General features: G+C 45.8%; 1 protein-coding gene across 2 annotated transcripts in view; it reads right to left on the reverse strand.

Moving 5' to 3' along the window:
* prrt4 (proline rich transmembrane protein 4) overlaps positions 1 to 15794 on the reverse strand; it is a 65399-nt gene that overhangs the window by 10838 nt on the left and 38767 nt on the right. For both annotated transcript variants that reach the window (XM_062983460.1, XM_062983461.1), the window contains exons 2-3: positions 7592 to 8366; positions 5170 to 5274 (exon numbers count right to left, since the gene is read on the reverse strand). In XM_062983460.1, coding sequence (XP_062839530.1) covers positions 5170 to 5274; positions 7592 to 8366 — 880 coding nt within the window. The remainder of the gene's footprint in view (positions 1 to 5169; positions 5275 to 7591; positions 8367 to 15794) is intronic.

The following is a 15794-nucleotide window of genomic DNA, read 5'->3' on the forward strand; positions in this document are numbered from 1 at the left end:
ACCAGCCGACAATGAGCGAGAGGTTCATAGAGCGGTTTCTGTAGTTGTGTGTCTTGTATGTGTTTATTACATAGGTGTGTGTGTGTTGGAGATTTGATTTTGTTAAATGTCCTAGTGAGTACTCAATAGCTGCTCAGTTCTAGGGATAGACTGTATTTACTTGATTCTAATGCTCACCTTTTGGAGCTAAACTGCCTTCCTCACTCTGGGGTGCGCATTAGATGCACATCACACAGTCCTCTTAGTGCTGAGCCAAAGCAAAAGAGGAGGCGGCTTCAGGAGCTCCTCCTTGAGGGACCTCAATTCTCCTTTAATTGCATTGACTCAATGCCATCCAGCCCTGGGATTTCTAGTTTGGTGAAACATCAGAATCCTTTGGCAGGGAAGGCTCATGTCCTAAACGACACCACCGTGACTCCATAGCATTGAACCAAGGCAGTTAAAGTGGGTTCATTCTACAGCAGAAATGCACCCTAAGGTTTTCTTTTCTGTGGTTGGAAGCTGTGATGTTCTGACACTTTTGTTTTTAGAGAAGGAATCCTATAGCAATGCGTACCTTTTAAGGCCAAATTTCAAAAAGTGCCCTTTTCCCCGCTGTGCATGACATTCAGCACCAAATCCATTTTTTGGTTTCAGGGTTTTGAAAATGGAGGTCGTAGAATCATAGAGTAATAGAGTTGGAAGAGACCTCTAAAGGCCATCTAGTCCAACCTCCTTCTGCCATGCAGGAAAAGCACAGTCAAAGCACCCCTGACAGAGGGCCATCCAGCCTCTGTTTAAAAGTTTCCAAGGAAGGAGCTGTCAGTGTTTTTGTTGTTATAGAGTGAAATGTTAGATCAGTTGTTGCCATTTGGATTGTGTCTATGTGTTCCGGCAAGCTTTCCAGCAGCACAGGAGTTAATTACATGCCAGCCCTGATTGATTGCCTGCAGGGCCAATGGGTCAAGACTTTCATTTCAAATGCATGGATGGAACATTAGTCATGAACTGTGGAATGTTGGGAGGTGCCTGCAAACACTGATTATAGACTCGGCTTGGTGAACGGATGTGCCATGCTTTGCCCTTGCCGGGGAAAGATGAGTCCTGACAGTGATGGTGTTTTGTACTGTATATAGTCTGTAAATAAACGTATAGTACCGCTGAGATCAGCAGATAATTTGCGACTGGGGTGTCGTTTCTTGGTGCCACTTTGCCAATGCTTAAGTGGTCTGACTGGTGGTGAGAAGGTGAGACCTGGCTCTTCAGTAAATCAGGGCAACGATTTTTTACCCTGACAGGAGCTTCCACCGGACTCCGAGGCAGAGAGTTCCACTGCTGAACAGCTCTCCTTACCGTCAGGAAGTTCTTCCTAATGTTTAGGTGGGATCTCCTTTCTTGTAATTTGAACCCATGGCTCCTCTGAGTCCTAGTCTCCAGGGCAGCAGAAAACAAGCCTGCTCCTCTTCCTTAGGACACCCATTCACATATCCATACATGCCTCCTCTCATGTCTCCTCTCCACCTTCTCTTCTTCAGGCTAAACACATGCAGTTCTTTAAGACGCTCCTCATGGGGATTCTTCATGGTCTCCAGACCTTGGATCCTTTGAGTCTCCCTCTTCCTCTGTTAACCATCCAGCTTGTCAATCTCTCTTTTGAACCATGGTGACCAGAATTGGACGCAGTGAGATTCCAGGAAAAGAGGTCTGACCAAAGCAGAAGCGAGGGGCACCAGGACTTCTTCCCTCCATCTGGACACTCAACTCCTTTGGATGCAGCCCAGAATGCCATTGGCTTTTTCAGCTGCTGCATCACACTCCTGGCTCATGTTCAGCTTCCTCTCCACAAAGACTCCCAGATCCTTCTCACATGTAACTCCGTTGTGGAGCCTCGTTCTGTATCTTTGCATTCACAGTTTATGCCTCAGTGTCATATCTTACATTTCCCCTTGTTGAAATCCATTGTGTTAGTTCTGGCCAATCCGCTCTCCTCTGTTGAGGTCCTTCTGCATCCTGACCCTCTTCTCTGGAGGCAGAGCGGGCAGGTAGAGCATCCAAGCACACGGCGGGCACACCTGTCCGCCTCCATCAGAGGTTCTGCAGAAGACGTCTCGGAGCCGGAGTGACAAGGTTGCCAAGTGGCTCCGCTGTTTGGGCCCCAGGCCTTTGGGACGGCAACCCATAGACGCTGATGCCGCTTGGCAACCCATCAGCCGGGACAGGCAGAGCCCTCCTCTGCCTTCTCCACCACCGAGAGATGATATCTTGGGGCCTTGCTCTCAAAAAGCACCGCGGTTCAGTCACTTAAGTACATAATTGGGGGGACACCCCACAAAATCCAGGGAAGGACTGCGGCCGCCATAAACCAGACGCACGTATTCATCATCAGCGATCCCTTGGTCTGAGTCGGATGGCCTTCCAAGTGTAGGGTCTTGGCAGTGGGTCTGTAGGCGACTGTGGAGGTCTATTCTTGACCCGCATGTTCTTTCTTCCACAATAAGGACATCGGTTTCCAGGTGGAAGGCGGTCCTGGTCAGGGTTGGTTTGACACACCTTCTTCTTCTTGGCACATTCTTCCCTTCTGCCCTCCATTTGTGCCTCTTCAAATTCCACAGCACTGCAGGTCACAGCTGACCTCAAGGGCCAGGGCTTCCCAGTTCTCAGTGTTTCCACAGTTTTTAAGGTGGACCTTAAGCCCGTATTTCAATCTCTTTTCCTGTCCACCAATATTCCAGTTTCCATTCTTGAGTTGTGGGTAGAGTAGCTGCTTTGGGAGACGGTGATCTTTGGGCATTCGGACAACGTGGCCTTCAGTCCAGCGGAGTTGATGGCGTAGGAGCATCGCTTCAATGCTGGTGGTCTTTGCTTCCTCAAGCACGCTGACATTTGTCCGCCTGTCTTCCCAAGAGATTTGCAGGATTTTCCTGAGGCAACGCTGATGGAAACGCTCCAGGAGTTTGGTGTGACGTCTGTAGACGGTCCACGTTTTGCAGGCGTAGAGCAGGGTTGGGAGGGGAATGGCTTTGTAAACAAGCACCTTGGTCTCTCTACGGATGTCCCGGTCATCAAACACTCTCTGCTTCATTCAGAAAAATGCTGCACTCGCAGAGCTCAGTCGGTGTTGTATTTCAGTGTCGATGTTGACTTTTGTGGAGAGGTGGCTGCCAAGGGAGCGGAAATGGTCAACGTTTTCTAATGTGACACCGTTAAGCTGTATTCCGGGCTTTGCAGAGGGATGAGCTGGTGCCTGTTGGAAGAGCACTTTGGTTTTCTCGATGTTCAGTGAGAGGTCAAGCTTCTCGTATGCTTCTGCAAAGGTGTTTAGAGTGGCTTGTATTCTATATAATTTATATAATCCAGTCCCAAGCAGAAAGTCTGGATTTTATACAGGTGTGTAGAAGAGACCTAAGTTTTGGCCTATCGTCTCTCCAACTTGTGAAGGAGGTCCCTTTGGATCCTGACCCTGTCCGCTGGGGCAGAGTGGTCCAACCTTGAGTTACCCGAGGGAGGGCTAATCAAGTTTTAGAATAGGAATGTGAGGGCCAGAGACATTCCAGAAAGAGAACGAATTACATAATTAATATTGAATGTCATAATTAAAATATTATTCCAGTAAGAAGGCCAAAAGCCATGCTCTCCCTTCCTGTTTGGCCCCTTCTGCAAATGTGATCAGGATGCCTTCTGTGCCTCTGTTCATTCCTCCAAGGAAGCTGTTGGTAAAGATATGGAATAGCTCTGAAAGGCCCAGTTCAGAACCCTCTTTATGACCCAAAATAGCCCTTTCAGGAGGAAGCAGGAAGAGGAGGAGCCATTGAGCAGAAGCACCCTTTGTGTCATAGTTCAGCCGTCAGGATCTGGCCATCCACAGGAGACAGAGTTTGACTCAGATGCTGATTCAGATTTTGGGCCTCTCCAGGATTTGGATCAGATCCCAATGGCTTTGCAGGTGCCCGAAGTTGTGCTTCCAGAGGAACAGCTAATTGGGGAACATTCCGATGTTCACTCAAGGCCGCATTCACCAGATGGAGTTGTTGCAGGAGAGGATGTGTCTTTTGATTGGAGACAATCTATCTCACAGGATAGGAGTACAAGGGAGGTTGTGAGATGAAGTAAACGCTTGGCTCTCAAGTGCTCTAATTATTACTTTCCCATGTGAAGCTGTGAATGTCCTGACTCTCATTGCTCAGTAGCCTTGAGATTTCCTTAAAGGTACCTCGCTCCCTGTTTTCGTTGCAGTGTCAACATTGCCATCCTTGGGAGAAGCATCTCCGTTCCAGTCTCCTGATCCTTGTCTTGTTCCCGTGCTGTTTCCAGGATTCTCAGTTGAGGATCGTGCCTTGTGACTCTCGAGTATACCTTGCCTTGTTAATCTTGTTCCTGCTGCTTTTCAATGACTGCCTTTCATGTGGATTATAACTGATGGTTTTTACTGCATCTTGTCTCTGATCCTCGCAACTCCTGACTACAAATTGACTTTGACTCTTTGTTGGCTTTATTTATTTATTTATTTATTTATTTATTTATTTACAGCATTTATATTCCGCCCTTCTTTCTCAGCCCGAAGGGGACTCAGGGCGGATCACATTGCACACATAAAGGCAAACATTCAATGCCATAACATAGAACAGAGACAGAGACAAGACGTAGGCACGGGCTGGCCTCGAACTCATGACCTCTTGGTCAGAGTGATTTGTTGCAGCTGGCTTGCTATCCAGCCTGCGCCAAGTCCTGTTTGTGGATTACAACTTTATAAGTCTTTGATGAACTATCTACTGAACTGTTGAAGACATTGTATTATTGGACTATTTGTTCTACTGACTCTTTTCATTATTTGCTTGCGCTTATGTGTGTGTATATATATATGTGTGTGTGTGTGTGTGTGTGTGTGTGTGTGTGTGTGTGTATATATATATATATATATATATATTCTTCATTAAACTGCTTTGCTTATGAATCTGGCTCAAGTGTGGTTTTCAGAGTGCTCTTGTAGCCTTAGGGTGCAACACTTTGGATCCAGATATTTAAGCCGTTCTCAAACCTTAGGCCCTCCAGGTGTATTGGACTTCAACTTTCACCATTCCTACAGGCTGTTAGGAATGGTGGGAGTAGAAGTCCAAAACACCTGGAGGGAGGGCCGATGTTTGCCCATGCCCATGCTTGCCCCTTCCCGGAGACGCAGTTCGCTTTGCTCACCTGGTCCCAGGACCCACTCGGATGTCGGGGGGGATCCCCCGCCTCCTGTGCCGTTCCACTCGGGGGGCTCCCACACCTGGGAGGGCAGCGGGGCTCCAAAGAGACCTGGAGGACGAGGAAAGGGAATGAAGGGAGGAAGGGGCCCAGTGCAGCCGCGTCCCTGAGGACAAATACAATGCATGGATGGAATGAAACTGTATGAAGGAAGGGTGTATGGTTGGGGCCGATACAGCCGAGAGATGCCATTCTGAGACTGACGCCTGGAAAACCACAAAAGGGGGAGAATTCTGTCAGTGTTTTTGGTGTTATAGTGTGAAATGTTAAAATCAATTGTTGCTGTTGGATTGTGTCTAGGTGTTCCAGCAAGCTTTCCAGCAAACAGGATGACGAAGTGCTACACCCGTCTTTACTGGTAAAGAGTCTGGGAGTCCTCTTGGACCCTTCACTGACGATGCAGGCCCAGGTCTCCGCCGTTACCAAAACTGCCTTTTTTCATCTTCGGCAGGCTAGACGGCTGGGCCCCTACCTGTCTAGGGACAACCTGGCTACGGTGATCCAGGCTACGGTCATCTCGAGACTGGATTACTGTAATGCCCTTTACATTGGCCTTCCTGTGTCGGTGATCCGGAAGCTCAAATTGGTGCAAAATGCAGCTGCCCGGCTCCTTGCGGGAGTCCCGATGAGATGCCACATAACACCAATCTTACGGCAGCTGCACTGGTTACCAATTGAGCACCGGATCACTTTCAAAGTGATGGTGCTTACCTTCAAGGCCTTACATGGTCCAGGGCCGATGTACCTGAGGGACCGCCTCACCCCCTACAAACCCCAGAGATCCCTCCGTTCTGAGGACCAAGACCTGCTGGAAGTCCCCAGTTTTAAGACCTTGCGTCTAATTGCAACTAGACGCAGAGCCTTTTCAGTAGTGGCTCCATCTCTCTGGAACACTCTGCCACCTGAAGTCCGTGCCTTGCGGGACTTGTCGGCCTTCCACAGGGCATGTAAGACACACCTGTTTCGACAGGCTTTTGAGTTCTGTTGTTGATGTTTTAAAAGGTGCTTTTAGGATGTTTTTAAGATGTTTTTAAAGATGTTTTTAAGATGTTTTTTTTAAATTGTTGATTTTAGCCGGTTCTTGTAAGCCGCCCCGAGCCCTAGGGGAGTGGCGGCATATAAGTTTGAAAAATAAATAAAAAAAATAAAAAAATTACATGCCAGCCCTGACTGATTGCCTGCAGGGCCAATGGGTCAAGACTTCCGTTTCAACTGCACGGACGGAACATTCGTCATGAACTGTGGAATGTTGGGAGGTGCCTGCCAGCACTGATAACACTTGTTTTTGTCCTGATGTTTTATATTTTATCATTGTTTGTATTTTGATTTTGCTGTAAGCCGCCCCGAGTCCCCTTCGGGGGAGATGGAGGCGGGATACAAATAAACGTATTATTATTATTATTATTATTATTATTATTATTATTATTATTATTATTATAACAGAATCAGCTAACTGAGAGGACGTGCCATGCTTTGCCCTTGCCAAGGGAACATGAGTCCTGACAGTGATTGTGTTTAGTATTGTATGTAGCCTGTAAATAAAAGTATAGTACCGCTGGGATCAGCAGATAATTTACAACTGAGGTGTCATTTGTCAGTGCCACTTTCACCGATGCCTAAGTGGTCTGACTGGTAAGAAGAAGGTGAGAGACCTGACTCATAAATAAGTCAGGGTGATAAATTAACCCCTGACAAATTCTTGAACTGTAATTAAAAGTTTCTGAACTGCAGACATTGATGACCAGAGACACTTGACTGATTAGGTCTGGGTGGAAAACAGCATGTGAACATTACCAGAGACAATGACTCCTTTTAAGGACACAAGCACAAGGCTCCTTAAGAAGGAAAACCAACTTCAGCTGGATTTTAATTGTGAATGTTTTTAGCATTGTTTGCATTTAATTCTGTTTTAACGTTTGTATATTTTCAATGGTATACTAATGCTTTTATGTCAAGCCATTTTGAGTCCTCTTTGGGGGACAAAGCGGGATATAAAGCGGGATATAAAGAAATATAAGAAGAAGTTAAGAAAAGCCAATATCTGTCTGGAACTGATGGAGTCAAGATGTTTTAGCTGGCAAAATGTCATGGTTTGCAAAGGCAATGTGCTGTGTGTGTTACCTGGGAGATGAAGTCCATGAAGCTGATTGGCCGGGCCTGCAAAGACCTGGGGATTGGTTTGATACTGTTTCTGTTCTGCTGCTGCAGAACCAGTTTGGACAAGTTTTCAGTGCTGACTGAGTACGACTGGTGAATTGTGGGAGTTGAAGTCCAAAACACCTGGAGGGAGGGCCGAAGTTAGCCCATGCCTGGTATAGATAAATATGATGATGATGATGATGATGATGATGATGATGATGATACTTACCGGGAGCGCCCAGCTTGCTGGCGATCTCCGAAATGCCGAGGCTGAACCCGGGGAAGATGGGGAACCTCCTGCCGCCGTTGTTGCCGCCGTTGCCGCTGCTCCCGTTGCCGGCCCCGTCTTTGCCCAGCCCGGCCGTCAGGTCGATGTCGATCTTGAACTCCAGCTCCTTGCCCTCGTCCTCCTTGTCCGCGGCCCCTTCCCCATTCAGGGGGATGGTCAAGCCCCTCTCGGTCAGCTTCGGCCAAAGGGGCAAAGGGGGTCGGAGAGTGGGCCCGCCCCACGGCCACAGGACGGGCCCCGAAGAAGGAGGGGGGTCGTCGGATACGACTCTGGGGCCCGGCCATCCAGACCCAGCCTCGGGCCATGCGCGCCCGCCGGGGGTCTTGGCCTGGCCGGGGGTCCGCGTGGGGGCCGTCCTGGGCTTGGCGCTGGGGGTCCCGCTGCTGCCGCTGCCCTCTCCCGCCCGGGCCTTCCCCTGGCTGCGGACCTTGAACTTGAAGTTGAGGCCCAGGTTGAGGGAGAGGGAGGGGGCCTCGCTGGAGGTGGCCGGAGGGGGGCTGGGGGTCTCGGCGGGGGCTGCGCTGGGGGCGGAGCCATTCTGGGGGCCCGGCGGGGCCTGGAGGGGGGCCCCGGAGCCCAAGGGGGGGAGGCACAGCAGCAGCAGGACCAGGGGGAGCGGCCAGGGCCTCATTGGCCTCCCTCTCCAGGCAGCGGTCAAGCCCCGCTCGGCCCCCACCACCCCGGCCGGCCGGACGCAGCCGCTTGCAGCGAACGCCTGGAGGAGAGAAGGGAAAAAAATGTTCGTCACAAGTTCCATTCCTCAAACCAGGAGATGTGAATCAAAAGTTAGCAGTTCAAAGCCGTGAGTCGGGGTGAGCTCCCGGCTGTCAGCCCTAGCTTCTGCCTACCTAGCAGTTCAAAACATGTAATGCGAGTAGATCAATAGGGGAGGTAAAAGGGCGCCCCCTGTAGGTATGCCAGCAAAGTCTATGGACAACAGGCTCCTCAGCATGGAACAGAGCGCCTCCCCGTGGCCGGAGTTGGGCATCGCACCCAGGTGCCGGAGGTCGAAAGGTAAGGAAGCCTTTACCTGTGTCTGTCTGTGTATTGCGTGTCGCTCTTCACTGTGTAGAAACACATTGAATGTCTGCCTTACATGTGTGAAACCGTGATCCGCTCTGAGTCCCTCCAGGGAAATAAAGCTGAATAGAAATAAAGTGTATTATTATTATTAGTATTATTTTATTATGATACAGCAAACAAGATCGATATGCTGGATTTCATATCACAAAACCACAAGTCGAACACTTCCCAAGTGTCCAGGACTGTGTGATGTATTTTCGGATGATGTGCGCAGATCCCAGTAGGGTGGCCTTTTGCAGTTGGCAGATCGTGATTTTGTCAATGTCTATTGTTTCCAAATGCCAGCTGAGATCTTTTGGCACGGCACCCAATGTGCCCATCACCACCGGGACCACCTGCACTGGTTTCTGCCAGAGTCTTTGAAGTTCAATCTTGAGGTCCTGAGAGCGGCTGAGTTTTTCCTGTTGTTTTTCGTCAATGCGACTGTCCCCTGGGATGGCGACATCCATGATCCAAACCTTTTTCTTTTCCACAACTGTGATGTCTGGTGTGTTGTGTTCCAGAACTTTGTCAGTCTGGATTCGGAAGTCCCACAGTATCTTTGCGTGCTTATTATTATTATTATTATTATTATTATTATTATTATTATTATTATTATTATTATTAGTTGTTTACAACAAATAAGGTCAACAATGATACAGTATCACACAGTCATTTTGCATTTGACAATTGAAACATTCTTTTCTCAAACATCATACTCACACACACACACATACAAGTGAAGGTATTAGTGGACGAATTTAACTAGACATGCATTTTAAATTTTATAAATCATGGTTTAATAGAGTCTAATTAGAGTTTTAACTGATGTGGTACTGTTTTATTGTTTATTAATATGTCATTGTTTTATTTATGTATTTTGGCCAATGTAATTTGCCGACTATTGTAAGCCACCCTGAATCCCTTCGGGTGAGAAGGGCAGGGCAAAAAGGATGCAAATAAATAAATAAATAAATAAATAAATAGGACTTAATTAAAGGCCTTGATATTAATCATTAATAAAGTGAGATAATGATAAAAGTAATCATAAAAGGACACCTAAATTAGTTTAAAACTTTCTTTATCTAAAATATACTGTACTGGTTTCATAATTTAATTTTTGGGATTTTTGTTTCAAGTTGTTTATGGTTTTTTTTTTTATTTACAGTATTTATATCTCACCTTTCTCACCCCAAAGAGGACTCAGAGAGGCCCACAGAGCGCACACACGGCAAACATTCAATGTCGATTGCACAGTTAACAAGGACACACAACACAGACAGAGGTAAAGGCAGTTTCTCCCATCTTATTTCCGGCATCTTGGGAGGCTGTGCTCAACTCCGGCCACATGGGGGTGCTGTTGCTGCATCTTCCATGCCGAGGAGCTTTTCCGCCCAATTGATGTCCTTAAGCGCACCTCTATCACCTCCCCACTAAAAGCGGTACCTATTTATCTACTCGCATTTCTGCTTTCGATCTGCTAAGTGGGCAGGTGAGCTGAGGGTTGGCGGAGGGTTCTCACTCCGACCCGGGCTCAAACTGCTGACCTTTTGACTGGCAGGGTTTTTTTTTTCCTGCAGCACAAGGGTTTACCCCGCTGTGCTAAGCCCGGCCCTATCGTGTTTGATACCCCGAGGCCGCTTTAACACGGACCGTTTCCAAGCCAGGTCTCACCCATCCTATATGCGTGTATTTCGTATTTACTGCCTAAATAAATAAATAAGTTCAATCCTGCACATTTCTCCCTAAAGTCATAGTTGCCGTGGAAACGGGAAGGGCGGAAGACAACGGCATCTGCCCAGAGGAATCTGCCCAAGCCTGTAGAACTCAATGAGAAGCAAAGAGATAGAAGAGATAGATAGAATAGAAGATAGATAGATAGATAGATAGATAGATAGATAGATAGATAGATAGATAGATAGAAGAGATAGTCGCTCTGTGGTCGCTCTGTTTTCTCTCACTCTATGTCAGGGGTCCCCAAACTTTTTAAGCAGGGGGCCAGTTCACGATCCTTCGGACCATTGGAGGGCTGGACTATAGTTGGCCACTGAGCAATAATAATAATAATCATCAAAATAAATAATAACAACAATAATAATAAAAAGAGGGTTGGTAGAGACCCTTTGGGCCATTGAGTCCAATCCCCTTCTGCCTTTGTGCACCAAAAGCACACGCAAAGCACCCCTGACAGATGGCCACCCAGCCTCAATGTTAATAATAATAATAATAATAATAATAATAATAATAATAATAATAATAATGAGGGTTGGAAGAGACCCTTTGGGCCATTGAGTCCAATCCCCTTCTGCCTTTGTGCACCGAAAGCACAAGCAAAGCACCCCTGACAGATGGCCACCCAGCCTCAATGTTTATTATTATTATTATTATTATTATTATTATTATTATTAAGAAGAAGAAGAAGAAGAATATGAAATCCAGCATGTATATCTTGTTTGCTGTGTCATACAATAAATAATAATAATAAAGAGGGTTGGAAGAAACCCCTTGGGCCATTGAGTCCAATCCCCTTCTGCCTTTGTGCACCGAAAGCACAAGCAAAGCACCCCTGACAGATGGCCACCCAGCCTCAATGTTAATAATAATAATAATAATAATAATAATAATAATAATAATAATAAGGGTTGGAAGAGACACTTTGGGCCATTGAGTTCAATCCCCTTCTGCCTTTGTGCACCGAAAGCACAAGCAAAGCACCCCTGACAGATGGCCACCCAGCCTCAATGTTAATAATAATAATAATAATAATAATAATAAGGGTTGGAAGAGACACTTTGGGCCATTGAGTTCAATCCCCTTCTGCCTTTGTGCACCGAAAGCACAAGCAAAGCACCCCTGACAGATGGCCACCCAGCCTCAATGTTAATAATAATAATAATAATAATAATAATAATAATAATAATAATAATAATAATGAGGGTTGGAAGAGACCCTTTGGGCCATTGAGTCCAATCCCCTTCTGCCTTTGTGCACCGAAAGCACAAGCAAAGCACCCCTGACAGATGGCCACCCAGCCTCAATGTTTATTATTATTATTATTATTATTATTATTATTATTATTATTATTATTATTATTAAGAAGAAGAAGAAGAATATGAAATCCAGCATGTATATCTTGTTTGCTGTGTCATACAATAAATAATAATAATAAAGAGGGTTGGAAGAAACCCCTTGGGCCATTGAGTCCAATCCCCTTCTGCCTTTGTGCACCGAAAGCACAAGCAAAGCACCCCTGACAGATGGCCACCCAGCCTCAATGTTAATAATAATAATAATAATAATAATAATAATAATAATAATGAGGGTTGGAAGAGACCCTTTGGGCCATTGAGTCCAATCCCTTTCTGCCTTTGTGCACCAAAAGCACACGCAAAGCACCCCTGACAGATGGCCACCCAGCCTCAATGTTAATAATAATAATAATAATAATAATAATAATAATAATAATAATAATAATAATAAGGGTTGGAAGAGACCCTTTGGGCCATTGAGTTCAATCCCCTTCTGCCTTTGTGCACCGAAAGCACAAGCAAAGCACCCCTGACAGATGGCCACCCAGCCTCAATGTTAATAATAATAATAATAATAATAATAATAATAATAATAATAATAATAATAATAATGAGGGTTGGAAGAGACCCTTTGGGCCATTGAGTTCAATCCCCTTCTGCCTTTGTGCACCGAAAGCACAAGCAAAGCACCCCTGACAGATGGCCACCCAGCCTCAATGTTAATAATAATAATAATAATAATAATAATAATAATAATAATAATAATGAGGGTTGGAAGAGACCCTTTGGGCCATTGAGTCCAATCCCTTTCTGCCTTTGTGCACCAAAAGCACACGCAAAGCACCCCTGACAGATGGCCACCCAGCCTCAATGTTAATAATAATAATAATAATAATAATAATAATAATAATAATAATGAGGGTTGGAAGAGACCCTTTGGGCCATTGAGTTCAATCCCCTTCTGCCTTTCTGCACCGAAAGCACAAGCAAAGCACCCCTGACAGATGGCCACCCAGCCTCAATGTTAATAATAATAATAATAATAATAATAATAATAATAATAATAATAATAATGAGGGTTGGAAGAGACCCTTTGGGCCATTGAGTTCAATCCCCTTCTGCCTTTGTGCACCGAAAGCACAAGCAAAGCACCCCTGACAGATGGCCACCCAGCCTCAATGTTAATAATAATAATAATAATAATAATAATAATAATAATAATAATAATAATAATAATGAGGGTTGGAAGAGACCCTTTGGGCCATTGAGTTCAATCCCCTTCTGCCTTTGTGCACCGAAAGCACAAGCAAAGCACCCCTGACAGATGGCCACCCAGCCTCAATGTTAATTATTATTATTATTATTATTATTATTATTATTATTATTATTATTAATAATAATAATAAGAAGAAGAAGAAGAAGAAGAATATGAAATCCAGCATGTATATCTTGTTTGCTGTGTCATACAATAAATAATAATAATAAAGAGGGTTGGAAGAAACCCCTTGGGCCATTTAGTCCAATCTCCTTCTGCCTTTGTGCACCGAAAGCACCCCTGACAGATGGCCACCCAGCCTCAATGTTAATAATAATAATAATAATAATAATAATAATAATAATAATAATAATCATAGAATCATAGAATCATAGAATAGTAGAGTTGGAAGAGACCACATGGGCCAACTAGTCCAACCCCCTGCTAAGAAGCAGGAAATCGCATTCAAAGCACCCCCGACAGATGGCCATCCAGCCTCTGCTTAAAAGCCTCCAAAGAAGGAGCCTCCACCACGGCCCCGGGGAGAGAGTTCCACTGGTGAACAGCCCTTCTCACAGTGAGGAAGTTCTTCCTGATGTTCAGGTGGAATCTCCTTTCCTGTAGTTTGAAGCCCTTGTTCCCTTGCGTCCTAGTCTGCAGGGCAGCAGAAAACAAGCTCCCTCCCTCCTCCCTATGACTTCCCTTCACGTATTTGTACATGGCTCTCATGTCTCCTCTCAGCCTTCTCTTCTGCAAGCTAAACATGCCCAGCTCTTTAAGCCGCTCCTCATAGGGCTTGTTCTCCAGACCCTTAATCATTTTAGTCGCCCTCCTCTGGACGCTTTCCAGCTTAGAGTCAACATCTCCCTTCAACTGTGGTGCCCAGAATTGGACACAGTGTGATTCCAGGTGTGGTCTGACCAAGGCAGAATAGAAAGAGGGGGAGCAGGACTTCCCTGGATCTAGACGCTATTCCCCTCTTGATGAGGCCAGAATCCCGTTGGCTTTTTTAGCTGCCGCGTCACATTCCTGGCTCATGTTCCCCTTCCTCCCCACGAGGACGCCAAGGTCTTTTTCGCACACACTGCTGTCAAGCCAGGCATCGTCCCCCATTCTGTATCTTTGATTTCCATTTTTTCTGCCGAAGTGAAGTATCTTGCATTTGTCCCTGTTGAACTTCATTTTGTTAGTTTCGGCCCATCTCTCTAGTCTGTCAAGATCGTTTTGAATTCTGCTCCTGTCTTCTGGAGTGTTAGCTATCCCTCCCAGTTTTGTGTCGTCTGCAAACTTGATGATCGTGCCTTCTAACCCTTCGTCTAAATCGTTAATAAAGATGTTGAACAGAACCGGGCCCAGGACGGAGCCCTGCGGCACTCCACTTGTCACTTCTTTCCATGATGAAGACGACGCATTGGTGAGCACCCTTTGGGTTCGTTCGCTTAGCCAATTACAGATCCACCTAACCGTAGTTTTGTCTAGCCCACATTTTACTAGTTTCCTTGCCAGAAGGTCGTGGGGGACTTTGTCGAAGGCCTTACTGAAATCCAGGTACGCTACATCCACAGCATTCCCTGTATCGACCCAACTCGTAACTCTATCGAAAAAAGAGATCAGATTAGTCTGGCATGACTTGTTTTTGGTAAATCCGTGTTGACTATTAGCAATGACCGCATTTGTTTCTAAGTGTTCGCAGACCACTTCCTTAATGATCTTTTCCAGAATTTTGCCTGGTATTGATGTGAGGCTGACAGGACGGTAATTGTTTGGGTCATTCTTTTTTCCCTTCTTGAAGATAGGGACCACATTCGCCCTCCTCCAATCTGCTGGGACTTCTCCCGTTCTCCAAGAACTCTCGAAGATAATTGCCAGTGGTTCTGAAATAACTCCCGCTAGTTCCTTCAGTACTCTTGGGTGTAGCTGATCTGGCCCTGGGGACTTGAATTCGTTTAGAGAGGCCAAGTGTTCCTGGACAACGTGTCTCCCTATTTGGGGTTGGATTTCCCCCAATCCTTCGTTCATTCCGTGTTGCTGAGGTTGAAGATGGCTTTCTTTTTCTGAGAAGACCGAGGCAAAGAAGGTATTGAGCAGTTCTGCCTTTTCCCTGTCCCCTGTCGCCATCACCCCATCTTCTCCTTGCAATGGCCCTATCGCCTCCTTTTTCTTCCTTTTTCTACCAACGTAAGCAAAAAAGCCTTTTTTGTTGTTTTTTATGTCCCTGGCAAGCCTGAGCTCATTTTGCGCTTTAGCCTTGCGAACCTTTTCCCTACAGGTGTTGGCTATACGTTTGAATTCTTCTTTGGTGATTTCTCCCCTTTTCCACTTCTTGTGCATGTCACTTTTGAGCTTTAGCTCAGTTAGAAGTTCTTTGGACATCCATTCTGGCTTCTTTGCACTTGTCTTATTTTTCTTCTTTGTTGGCACTGTTTGCATTTGCGCCGTGAGTATTTCACTTTTGAAAAACTCCCATCCATCCTTAACTCCCTTGTTTTTTAATATCGGCGTCCATGGAATGCCGCTCAGTAATTCCTTCATTTTTTGGAAGTCAGCTCTCTTAAAGTCCAGAAAGCGTGTTTGACTTGTCTTAGTTTCAGCATTCCTTTGTATTGCAAACTGCAGGAGCACATGGTCACTTGCCCCTAAGGATCCAACCACTTCAACTGTATTGATCAGGTCTTCCACATTTGTTAAGATTAAATCAAGAGTTGCTGATCCCCTTGTTGCCTCTTCTACCTTCTGGACCATAAAATTATCTGCAAGGCAAGTGAGGAATTTGTTGGACTTTGTACTCTTGGCTGAG

The sequence above is a fragment of the Anolis carolinensis genome, chromosome 5 (genome assembly GCF_035594765.1).
Source record: "Anolis carolinensis isolate JA03-04 chromosome 5, rAnoCar3.1.pri, whole genome shotgun sequence".
Lineage (NCBI taxonomy): Eukaryota > Metazoa > Chordata > Lepidosauria > Squamata > Dactyloidae > Anolis > Anolis carolinensis.